The sequence below is a fragment of the Dreissena polymorpha genome, chromosome 1 (genome assembly GCF_020536995.1).
Source record: "Dreissena polymorpha isolate Duluth1 chromosome 1, UMN_Dpol_1.0, whole genome shotgun sequence".
NCBI lineage: Eukaryota > Metazoa > Mollusca > Bivalvia > Myida > Dreissenidae > Dreissena > Dreissena polymorpha.
The window spans coordinates 208144489-208157298 of record NC_068355.1 but is presented as its reverse complement, the minus strand read 5'-3'; the positions used below and the strand labels follow the sequence as shown (position 1 = coordinate 208157298).

Genomic DNA, 12810 nt, shown 5'->3' with positions numbered 1-12810 from the left:
TGTTCTGCCGTGGATGCGCCCTTGCGTCATTGGCGCAAAAAAAAAAGAGATTTGTCCCCAACCGTTTTCCAAATATGGGTCTGCGGGCGCACAGGCATTAGAAATAACAAGATGCGTTTGTGAAACACAATGTCCCCCCATATGACGTTTGACTTTGAAGGATGACCTTGACCTTGTGAAGGATGACCTTGACCTTTGACCACTCAAAATGTGCAGCTCCATGAGATACACATGCATGCCAAATATCAAGTTGCTATATTCAATATTGCAAAAGTATTAATAAAATAAGCGACTTGGGTCACATATATTTGACCTCTGACCTTGAAGGATGACCTTGACCTTTCACCACTCAAAATGTGCAGCTCCATGAGATTGTTTTCTTCCGAAAAGTAAAATAAGAAAATATAACAATAATAATAACACCCCAACAAGTCCAAACATTGTTTAGCAATGACGAAAAAAAAGTCTGCTCCTTAACGTGAAAGCAAACTGGCTTCGAGAATTTTCTTGGTTACTGTTTGACAACAACAAAACGACATGTAGTTTGTGCATTAAGCACTAAAACAAATTTTTCTAGTAAAATTCATTTTAATTAGTAATTACTTACCTGCTATCATATGCTACTCACCCCGAAGGATCGTAAACAATCCGGAATCTTTCTGTCCAAAGAATCCCACACTTTTCATAAACCCGTCGGTCAGGTCAGAACGGTCACATAGTGCCGTGTAGCCGCACAACCAAAACGGGATATTACCCAGAATCACTCTTATTCCAAAAAACAATATTAGACGAAGCGCGGGGTGGGAGGTGGGACTTACCGATAGCAGGTAAGTAATTACTAATTAAAATGAATTTTACTAGAAAAATTTGTTTTAATAGCTTAATTACGTTACCTGCTATCATATGCTGACTTTGCAGCTGCGGCGGGAAGGTTCGCGAAAATCTCCCCATCACAGCGGAACCCATATCTCGGGTTCTCAGCTAATCTTCGTTATTACGGTATTAACTTAATTCACGGATAAGCGTAATATACCTATGCCGTAGAAGATACTACCGTTTGTGCAACCACAAGGGGGCCCAACAAATGCAAGTTGTCCTGCTGGCACTCCAGAGAACGAAGATAAAAAGATGAAAAAGTGGTCTGATTCCTCCAGAAAGCAGCTTGAAGCACGTCAGAGAGTGGGGTATGATTAAAATATATGCCCACGAAGCCGACATTGCTCGTAATTCATGCGGTCTTATCTTAAAAAGGGATGAATCCCTTGAAGAAAGAGAAGAGTAAGCCCTTTTTATAGTCGAGGCTACCCAACGAGAAATAGAAGCCGCAGACACATCGCCCCCCCTTTTAAGGGAATGAAGAGTCTCTTGCGAGAACCTCGAATAGACTTAACTCTACTAAGATAGAACTTCAAAGACCTGACAGGGCAGAGGAGTCTATCTTCATCTTCATTTCCACAAGTTCTAGAAAGACTTGGGACCTTGAAGGGTTTAGAAGCCATTGAGGGGAGTTGATTTTTAGCAAGGAATCCTGGCTGACACAACAAAGTGACAGAGCCATCGGAGGAATCAAAAAGAAGATGGAAGAAAGAGCATGAATTTCACTTCTACGTTTGGATGAAGCCATGGTAAGAAGGAAAAGTCTTCCAGGTTAGGAACTGTAAAGAAGCCTGATTAAGGGGTTCATAGGGAGCTTTAATAAGCGATCCAAGAACACAAACCAAATCCCATTTGGGGGTAATAGAACGAGACACAGGACGTTTAAGTTCCATGGCTCGGATCAGTTCCGAAATGGCTGGGTCAGCACAGACTTGTGATGACTTACGAAAAGCCAAGGTATGCGAAAGCACAGATCTGTATCCTTTGATGGAGCTAAGAGAAAGTTTCTTATCATCAAAGAGATAGATTAGAAAATCCGCTCTGCGTCTAGCAGAGGGATTGAGGGGATCAATTTTACCTTGAACACACCAATTAGAGAAGAGTTTCCAGCGAGCATCATAGACTGCTCTGGTGGACTTTCTCCTTGCAGAGGCAACGAGCGTTGAAGCCCTGACAGAAAAGCGTTTGTTCTGCAGGGATTGCCTGAAAACGGCCAGACGTGTAAGTGGAACATGTCTGGATCCACGTGAAGTCTGCCTCTCTGAGATAGGAGATCTGACCTGTGCGGGAGTTCCCTGGGAAATTCGCACAGGAGACCGAGAAGGTCGTTGAACCAGGATCTCCTGGGCCACCAAGGGGCTATCAGGAGGATCCGGCAAGAGCTCACACTGATTTTCCCTAAGATTTTGGGAATTAGAATGGGTGGGGGATAAGCGTAAGCGTACAGTTGATCCCAATCGAACGAAAGCGCGTCTACCGCCCACGCTGCTGGTTCGTACACTGGACTCACATACAGAGGAAGTCTGTGGTTGTCTCTGGTCGCAAACAGGTTGACCAGTGGATAACCGAATGTGAGGAATATCTGGTTGGCCACTTCCTGATGAAGTGTCCACTCCGATGGAAGTAACTGGTGTTTGCGAGACAAACCGTCCGCCAGGGCGTTGAGACGACCTGGTATGTGTTTGGACAAGAGAGAGACGTTGAGGCTCTTGCAAAGAACAAGTAAGTTCTTTGTTTCCAGATACAGGGAGTGTGAGTGTGTACCGCCCTGTTTCTGGATGTAGGCCACGACTGATGTGTTGTCTGTCGATACCATCACACAGGAGTCCCGAAGATGTGATTGGAATTGAGAAACAGCTAGAAAGACTGCTCGCATTTCGAGATTGTTTATGTGCAGGAGAGACTCCTGAGGAGACCACAATCCTGATAATGTCAGGCTGCGGGATTCCAGGTGAGCGCCCCAACCTTCCATGCTCGCATCCGTTATGAGATGTAAAGAAGGTTGCGGGGGAAGAAGCGGTACTCCTGCCAACAGGGTCTCCTCGTCTAGCCACCATTGAAGGTGGGGGACTAAGGACGGAAGGATGGGAATCTGTGTTAGCAGATTGTCTGGAGACCATTTCCATCGAGCTGAGAGATAGTGCTGAAGAGGACGTAGGAAGAGACGTCCCAACTGCACGAAGTCTGCTACAGAGCTCAGGATACCGTTGAGTGAGAGGAAATCTTGAGCTGTGATATGAAATTGGGACAGCACCCATCTGACCTTCAAAAGGAGGTCTGATACACGTTGCGGTGAGACCCTGACCCGATTGATGTGGGTCAGAAAATTCAATCCCACGAATATGAAATCCTGAGAGGGAATGAGGTCTGACTTGGCTACATTGAGAAGGAGTCCTAAAGAGAGGAGCTCCTTCCAAGAGAACTCTAGGTGTAGCAGAAGCAGTCGACGATCGAGCTGGTGTAAGAGCCAATCGTCGAAATACTGAAGCAGTTGAACCCCGTGTAATCGGAGGTGTGCGCCCACTGCGGCCATGAGTTTGGTGAAAACTTGTGGAGCTGTGGCCAATCCAAAGGGCATCACCCGAAACTGGTAGACCTGGCCTCGAAAGGAGAAGCGCAGGTACTTCCGGTAGTTGGGATGGATAGGAACATGGAAGAATGCATCTTCCAGGTCTAGGGAAACCCCCCAGTGCATGGGTTTGATGGAGCGCCGAATGAAGGCAGGAGTCTCCATCTTGAAAGTAGGTTTGACTAGAAACATGTTGAACACTTTTAAGTCTATGACTGGTCTCCAGGAGCCGCTTTTCTTTTGAACAAAAAAAAGACGACTGTAAAATCCTGGAGAACAAGGGTCGTGAACCCTTTCTACCGCCTGTTTTTCCAGGAGTCCGAGAATGGAGTCTGGAAGTTGTGGATGTGGAGATACCAGATCTATTGGGACTTGAGGCCTTGTGTGACAAGAGAATGAACCCACGCGTCCGAAGTTATTTGGAGCCATCAATTTGCGAAGTGCATAAGTCTGGCCCCGACTGGTACCTCCGGCATCAGAGGTTGTGGCGGTAGAAAGGGGTATGACCTAGGGCTTACCTTTTGGAGGTCCACCCTTGCCAGAAGGATTAAATGACTTCTTGTCCGCATTGGGTTTGCCCTTACTCCAATTTTGGTTTACAGAAGGCTTCCGATAGGAAGATGTTCTTTTCTGAAAAGGAGGCCTATTTGTGGGCTGACGTGGAGCAGACGGACGCTTAGTAGGGAAACTGTCCCTTTTAGCGTTCTTGGCCGGTGGGGCTCCTGGGGGCTTAGAAGCAGGGCGCTTAAAAACCACAGGGCGCTGGCCAGAGTTGCTCCTAGCTAAGGAGGCATGTATCTGATCTTCACAATCAGCAGTAAGTGCCGACTGTATCCTCCCTCCGAAAAGAGAATCTGCTGTTAGTGGAGCAGTTCGAAGGGAGTTAACGCCTGTTTCCAAAAGGAAATTATTGGGCAAGGAAGAGAGGATGAGGTCTCTCCGAAGCCTTAACATCTCAGACATAGACGACGCAGCATTGTGAGATAAACACTGCGTAGTACGTAAAAGATTTATCAACAAGGCCCGGAGCTCCTCTGGGATTGAATCAGAGAGCTCCCAAACCAAGTGTAAGGCTGTGGCTGCCATGAGATCTAGCTGGTTAGCCAGACCTATGGAACGGCGTTCTCTCAGCTCCCAATTTTCCAACAGGGAAAGAGGGACTGCTGTATGGGTAGATGATGAAGGCATTGTAAGTGACAGCTTACTAATGTCAGCATCAAGAACCAGAAGTTTGGAAAGGTCCAAACCGGTGGAAGGGTCGGGTACCGGGGCCTTATAACTTTTCCCGCCGTCCATCTGTTTAGGCTCCGTCAGCTCCTTAGGGGCTTTCCATGGAGATGGTGAAGGCTTATTGGCTGGCTCAAGTGACTGGAAAACAGCTATTGTGGAAGAGCCAATAGGAAGGCGTAGATCCACTCGGGAAGTCGCCTTACTTATGCTGCCGGGCTCTCGTCTGCGGGCTACCTGTTCTGTAACGGTAACCGCAGATCCTGTGAGAGACAAGGAAGGGCGGGGGCAGAAGTCCTCATCTAAGGTATTGAACATTAGTTCGTAAACCTGATTGATGGAGGCCAAATAATAAAGTTCGGCCTCATTAGACTCCGAACTTGCCTCAATCGAACCGTCTGCGGGAGCATTGGATTGATTGAAACCGGTGGATACAGAAGTAGGAATAATAGATTCATTCGCTTCTATCATGAGAGAATCGTTTTCCGTCACCATCAAAGATTTAGCTGGTGAGTTAGGTCTATCAGAGATCAAGTCAGCAGACTCACTTTGAATACCAGAGGTCGCTGGTAAAGGATCAGTCGAAAAAGGGACAAAGATTCCCGGCGACTGTTGGATCCACAAAGTATTGGGAATTGATGGTGTAGCGGCAGCCCGGGGTATACTTCTATGCAATGTGGAAGAGACCCGTGGGGCTGAAAACGCAGCCGAAGTGGTTAGATTAACCCCTGTACCTTGAGCCTGATATGTATGCAAACTAGTGTTTGAATACAAATTATGCTCAGTGGTTGTAGGAACGGCTGAAGTGTGTGTTGAGGCCAAAATAGAGGCCGACACACGTGGAAGGGTGTCAATAGATTCCTCAGAGAAGGATCGACTAGGGGACCTAGGAGTCCGAGAGCGCCTAATAGGGGAAGGTCTATGTCCCTTATCCCTGCGATGCCGAGACACTGTTCGGCGGCGCTGGGAATGATGTTTCCTGATCGAACGTCTCCCAGAGCGCTGGCGTGATCGCTCTTTACGAGGCAATCTACGTTCCCTCCGATAATGATGAGGGCTAGTTGAAGTAGACGATGAGGTGGAGGAGTAGCCGGAAACATCAGACACTACACGTTTACGTCTGTGACTCACAGTAGAAACGCGGCTGCGTCTACCTTTGTGGAGTACTGACAAGGTAGTGTCAACATCTACGGTGACCGAAACGGTCTGTGGCACAGACCGGTACCCGGATCTGTCATGACATGACCGGACCGGTCAATGACCGGTGACCGGACCGGTCAATGACCGTTGACCGGACCAGTCATAGCTTGACCGGTGACCGGACCGGTCAGTGACCGTAGACGACACCAGTCATAGCATGACCGGTGACCGGTCATAGCATGACCGGTGACCGGACCGGTCAATGTTGACCGGTGACATCTCCGGACCGGTCAACTGGTCGTTCCCGATGAATGGACCGGGCAAATTTTGTCCGGTGTCGTCACCGGGCAAGGTCCGATGCATGGCATCTCCTGGTGGCATATGGTCAAGATCGTGTGGTGAAAAGTCCCGACAAACGGAACTTTCCCTACTTTGATTTGAACTATGCATGTTGCGTCTACGACTCTTGAAGGGTCGACGCTTGATGGCCCAGGTATCTGCAGACCAATGCTCACAGAAAGGGCAGCAGTTATCCTGGGTACATCCTGCACACGACAGGCAGCTACCATGGTTGTCCCATGCTGCCCTTATGTGTCCACATGAGCCACGTGTTTGAGGCATATTTTGCCTTGAACAAACAAACAAATACACAAAACAATACAGAAATAAACGGATATATATACGGAGAATGTTTTAACACAATAAAAAAACTTCTCTATTCTGTTTAACAGAAGAATCCAGCGAAACAGAAGCAACAATTAAGTCAATAACAAAAATGTCGGCCTTTGTATATTGCATTCGGAATAAGAGTGATTCTGGGTAATATCCCGTTTTGGTTGTGCGGCTACACGGCACTATGTGACCGTTCTGACCTGACCGACGGGTTTATGAAAAGTGTGGGATTCTTTGGACAGAAAGATTCCGGATTGTTTACGATCCTTCGGGGTGAGTAGCATATGATAACAGGTAACGTAATTAAGCTATTAAAAAAAGAAAGCGCCTTTACTATCGGTAATTCTAATTTGAAAGGCAATTCCCAGCAGATGTAGACAGATGTAGATATAGACTTTACATACCTCTAACTGTTCAAAATTTTGATAATCTGTTGACAATTGATTGACAGTTTTAAAAAGTTTTTAAAATTTTCAAGTTTGAATTAGAATATTACATCCTCTGGACTGGCATTTAGGAAGAAATCAAGCCAGTTTAAGAGTGCAAGTAAAAGGTTATTAGTCTCTGAAAATTTAATTTTGCTACAAATATATTTCTGTGTCCCCAGATTTTTCCCTTTTGTCCCCACTTTTTTTACCCTAAAGGGTCCCTGTCCCCAACAGTAGAAATTCACGGCAGAACACTGCATGACTCATACTAAACAAGAGATGTGTTTGTCAGAAACACAATGAGCCGCTTTTTTTTTACCTTTGACCTTAAAGGATGAACTTGACCTTTCACCACTCAAAATGTGCAGCTCCATGAGATACACATGCATGCCAAATATGAACTTGCTATGTTGAATATTTAAAAAGTTATTGCAAAACCTTACTGTACAGTAAAGTTTTGGGACAGAATTTTTATGCCCTTTGACCTTGAAGGATGACCTTGACCTTTCACCACTCAAAATGTGCAGCTCTACGAGATACACATGCATGCCAGATATCAAGTTGCTATGTTCAATATTTCAAAAGTTATTGTAAAACTTTACTGTACAGTAAAGTTTTGGGACAGAATGACAGACAGACAAAAAGAAAGACGGACAGGCCAAAAACAATATACCCCCGATCTATCTATCAATCCGGGGGCATAAAAACATTTTTGTTAACGAATAATAATTGTTAGAAATAAGTAAAAATATAAAGCGTTACAAATGCGAAACAACCAAATAATTTAGAGTCTGAGAGTTCTGTTGTTTTTCGTTTTACATTGTGATATATACTGATGCTCTCTGTTCAACTTCTCATGCTTACATTTCTCAATTCAAAACATATTCCAAAGTCTCTGCACAAGTCCCTATAAAGAAGTTTGAGTATGTTAGCCATATAATAATTTATGTTAATTTACTTAGTTTTTGTGAAACAATGTTGCTTCAGGGAGCTGCCAGTTCATCACAAATTAAACATGATTTGTTCTCATCATTAGACATTACTTACTTGAACATGTTTGATGTGTAATAAGCAAACATTCTTACTTTTTTAATCGCCCAAAACTAAATATCCATTATACATTATCAATTTTCTTCCCCCAAACCACACTTTTCTTTACCCTTCAAACAATGTTAATGCCAAATTGCTAATTTTTTAAGATAACTGCTGAAAATTCAATTATTTTTAGTGATATTCAAGGACCTTTTACCATTGAATTCAAGGTAAAGATGGATCAATTGATTTTTGAAGGTAAAACCTGTTGTCAAGGACTTTTCACAGTCTGTAGGAACCCAATTAGCTTTCAAGAAAATTTCTCATTCTTGCAGGGCCTGCATTCACCAACAAATTTTTCAACTTATGAAACTTCAAACCCAAAACTAGAGCCTTGTCACAGAAGTGACGTATACCCCCACATGCCGCATTGACACAGACTATTTTTCATTCTGTCTTCACAAAACAAGAGAATCTAATTTATGGCGATTTTTAAGAATTATTATGCCATTATCATTCAGGTTTTTTTTCCCACTTTTTGGGAAGATAGCCCATGGCTTTGGAATTGGGAATTTTATCGGCATTTTCATGTAATTGGGAACATAAATTCATTAGCCTTTTTTTTCCACACAAGAAGTCCACAGATAAGGGAAATACTTAATTTGATATAACTCTTTATATTCATTTATAACTCTTTATATTCATTCAAGTTAAAAGAACAAAATCATATAATACTTTGTTAGATGTAATTGAATTAAAATTGAGATAAAATACGCATTAGACACTTCCTTCTATAAAAAAAAAAAAAAAAAAAAAAAAAATTTTTTTTTTTTTTTTTTTGGAAATTGGTAATTTTTTGCCACATTTTGTGAAAAAAGTATACTTTTTGGGATTGGGAACATAGCCGAATTTCGGCTATAAAATCGGGCCATAAAAAACCCTGTCATTTATAGCCATTTTGACCTTTGAACTCTGAGTTCTTTCACATGACACGCCATCCAATGACTGTGAACAAAATTAATGTACAGAGTCATTTTTAAATCTCACAATGAATGGCATAGTTATGGCCCAAAAAAGACCATTTATTGCCATTTTTGACCTTTGAACTAAAAGTGTGACCTTGACCTTGGAGATATCGACGTAATTCTTTTGCGTGACACACTCTCCGATGATGGTAAACAAAAGAGCCAATTGATTTTCAAATCTCACAATAAACTACATAGTTATGGCCCGGACAAGCTCATTTATGGCCATTTTTTACCTTTGAACTCAAAGTTTGACATTGACCTTGAAGATATCGACGTTATTCTTTCGCGCGACACACCGACCAATGATGGTGAACAAATGTGCCAAATGATTTTAAAATCTCACAATGAACGACATAGTTATGGCCCGGACAAGGTCATTTATGGCCATTTTTTACCTTTTAACTCAAAGCGTGACCTTGACCTTGGAGATATTGACGTAATTCGTTAGCGCGACACACCGTCTAATGAGGGAGAACATATGTGCCAAATGATTTTCAAATCTCACAATGAATGACATAGTTATGGCCCGGACAAGCTCATTTATGGCCATTTTTGATCTTTGAACTCACAGTGTAACCTTGACTTTGGAGATATCGATGTTATTCTTTCACGCAACACACCGTCCAATGATGGTGAACAAATGTGCCAAATGATTTTAAAAACCTCACAATAAACAACATAGTTATGGCCCGGACAAGGTCATTTATGGTCATTTTTGACCTTTGAACTTTAAGTGTGACCTTGACCTTGGAGATATCGCCGTAATTCTTTCACGCAACACACCCTCCAATGATGGTGAACAAATGTGCCAAATGATTTTAAAATTTTACCATGAATGACATAGTTATGGTCCGGACAAGCTCATTTATGATCGTTGAACTCAAAGTGTGACCTTGACCTTGGGAGATATTGACATAATACTTTCGTGCGACACACCGTCCAATGATGGTGAACAAATTTGCCAAATGATTTTAAAATCTCTCAATAAATGACAAAGTTATGGCCCGGACAAGCATTTGACCTTTGAACTGCAAGTGTGACCTTGCCCTTCGAGATATCGACGTACTTTTTTCACACGACGAACCGTCCTATGATGATGAACAAATGTACCCAGTCATTTTAAAATCTAACGATAAATGACATAGTCATGGTCTGGAAAAACTTTCAGTTTAAAACACACTAAGTGACCCCGTGACCTAGTTTTTGACCTGGCATGACCCATATTCAAACTTGACCTAGACATCATCTAGATACAACTTCTGACCAAGTTTGGTGAAGAACGGATGAAATTTCGGGACAGACCGACAGACGGAAACGACCGACAAAGTGACTCCTCTATAGCCCCAATTACCAATGGTAATGGGAGTATAAAAATACATTAAGAATTTGAATATTTATAGGCTTCTAGTACTATCAATGTAATTAATTAATTGTTCTTAATGAATAATTGTGCATTTCATTCCTTGTCGTATTGAATCATATTCTACCATTCAAACATACACATTCTAAGAAGACCTTAGAATCAGAAGGTGAATTTAAGTGCAGGTTTCTAACTACTCACATGTGCGTCAAGGAATGTCTCAGACAGAAGTCCACTCTGTGCCTGGAAGCCCTGTTTCATGGTGGGCAGGAAGATCCCCGCGATGCTGACGTGGTCGCCAGGCTGGGCGGTGCGGGTGGTCTCCCCTCTACAGTACACCGTCATGCTGCGTGGGATGTTACCTACGGGCACCTGGTCACTCTGTAAAGAATATGATAAAAGGTTTATGAAATAACAGGTTATTGCACTGAATAGTAATTCACAAAGTTAAATAGAGAATATGTAAGAAAATTTGGCCCAATTGGGAACAGTACCAGTACGATATACAAAGTGAAAAATTATCGTATAAATCTGACATTGGGAAATTTTGGCGTCGTCAATTCTCAAGATAAGGAATTATGGGTATTATAAATGGCTTATTATAAATTGGATAAACAAATTCAATTATTCAGTGTGTATGCATTTTGACTTGAAATGTTCAGTTTCAGTGCTCACTTTATTTGTTAACTAGCAGATAATGCACTTTGAAAACAAAATCTACAAAGTTTTCCTTCCTTTTGGAAATTTTTCAGACAGCAATAGGGCATTTTGTAGTTTGTCCTTAATTGCGAAAGTACTTTCTACGGATACATTATAAATAAGAAAAACAAGCGATGTGTTTGTGAAACACAATGTCCCCATATATATGACCTTTGACCTTGAAGGATGACCTTGACCATTCACCACTGAAAATGTGCAGCTCCATGAGATACACAAGCATGCCAAATATCAAGTTGCTATCTTCAATATTGCAAAAGTCATGGCAAATATTAAAAGTTGGGGCAAATAAACAAACCAACAGACAGGGCAAAAACAATATGTCCCCAGCTATAGTGGTGGGGGGACATAAAAAATTGCTGAAACAAGTTACATTAATGAAGTTCCTTAAATCACTCCCTACTTAGAGAGAGCACTTTTATAGCGTTTAATTAACGACTCTTTACCATGGTTTAGTTTAATTTTTGTTTGTACTTGAAGAAACTTCACCTTACCAGGTCGCTCGATCTTCAAAACTATTCCAAAACTGGAATTTATTTCTGATTTACTATAGCCATTCACATTTCGAAATGTTTTTCACTTTTTTTGTTAATTACCCCGATTTTCAAATCACATGCTATATCGTTACCAATACGGTCTTTAAGACGAGTCATCATTGAAACAGTTATTGTACTGTATTCGGAACTTATTCAACAGAAAATCCGGACAAAACTGGATTAAGTGTTGGATGTTGTGAAAGAATGCAGAGCAGCTTTACTAACCTATGATGAATAATGCATTGTTTTGACAAAAGGGATTACTGGTAACATGGTCGCATGGGGAATGTTGCCATTTTACAGTACCAACTTTATAGAGGAAAAAAGCTGCTTAACAGACAGACGACAGACAAAATGTATTCAGAAAAGCTCACCATTAGCATGTTGTGCTCAGGTGAGCTAAAAAAATGACCCAACTGGTACGTACATGTTCCTGTATTTTTATCTCCTGAAACTTGACAAACTTGGAGCCTCGTGACTGCAGGTAAAGACGACCGCCTGACCGATTGGTGGTGCAGTCTGTACTGGGGCACATCAGCAAGGGCATGAATGAAGGGGAGGCAATCTGCAAGTACACAAGTACACATCAGCAAGGGCATGAATGAAAGGGAGGCAATCTGAAAGTACACATCAGCAAGGGCATGAATGAAAGGGAGGCAATCTGAAAGTACACATCAGCAAGGGCATGAATGAAAGGGAGGCAATCTGCAAGTACACATCAGCAAGGGCATGAATGAAAGGGAGGCAATCTGCAATTACACATCAGAAAGGGCATGAGTGAAAGGGAGGCAATCTGCAATTACACATCATAAAGGGCATGAGTGAAAGGGAGGCAATCTGCAATTACAAGGGCTAACTGTGAAAGCAAAGTCGTCTTATAAACTTTAACCCCTGCTATAGGATATAAACAGGGGTATGATTTTGCAGACACCCACTGGGAGGAAAACACCCTGTCCTCCTTTTAAGTTTGAACAAAAACAGAACTTTAACAAGAGATGTGTTTGTCAGAAACACAATGCCCCCTATTGCGCCGCCTTGAAGCCATAAATTTGACCTTTGACCTTGAAGGGTGACCTTGACCTTTCACAAATGTGCAGCTCCATGAGATACACATGCATGCCAAATATCAAGTTGCTATCTTCAATATCGCAAAAGTTATTGCAAAACTTTAACCTTGGTTAAAGTTTTGTGACACACACATACAATGACAGACAGACAGACAGGC

At 42.4% G+C, this 12810-nt stretch overlaps 1 protein-coding gene across 1 annotated transcript in view; it reads right to left on the bottom strand.

Moving 5' to 3' along the window:
• Positions 1 to 12810, bottom strand: part of LOC127864794 (DNA replication licensing factor mcm7-like) — a 72924-nt gene that overhangs the window by 27812 nt on the left and 32302 nt on the right. The window contains exons 6-7 of the mRNA XM_052404670.1: positions 12013 to 12150; positions 10534 to 10713 (exon numbers count right to left, since the gene is read on the bottom strand). Of these exons, the coding sequence (XP_052260630.1) occupies positions 10534 to 10713; positions 12013 to 12150 (318 nt within the window). The remainder of the gene's footprint in view (positions 1 to 10533; positions 10714 to 12012; positions 12151 to 12810) is intronic.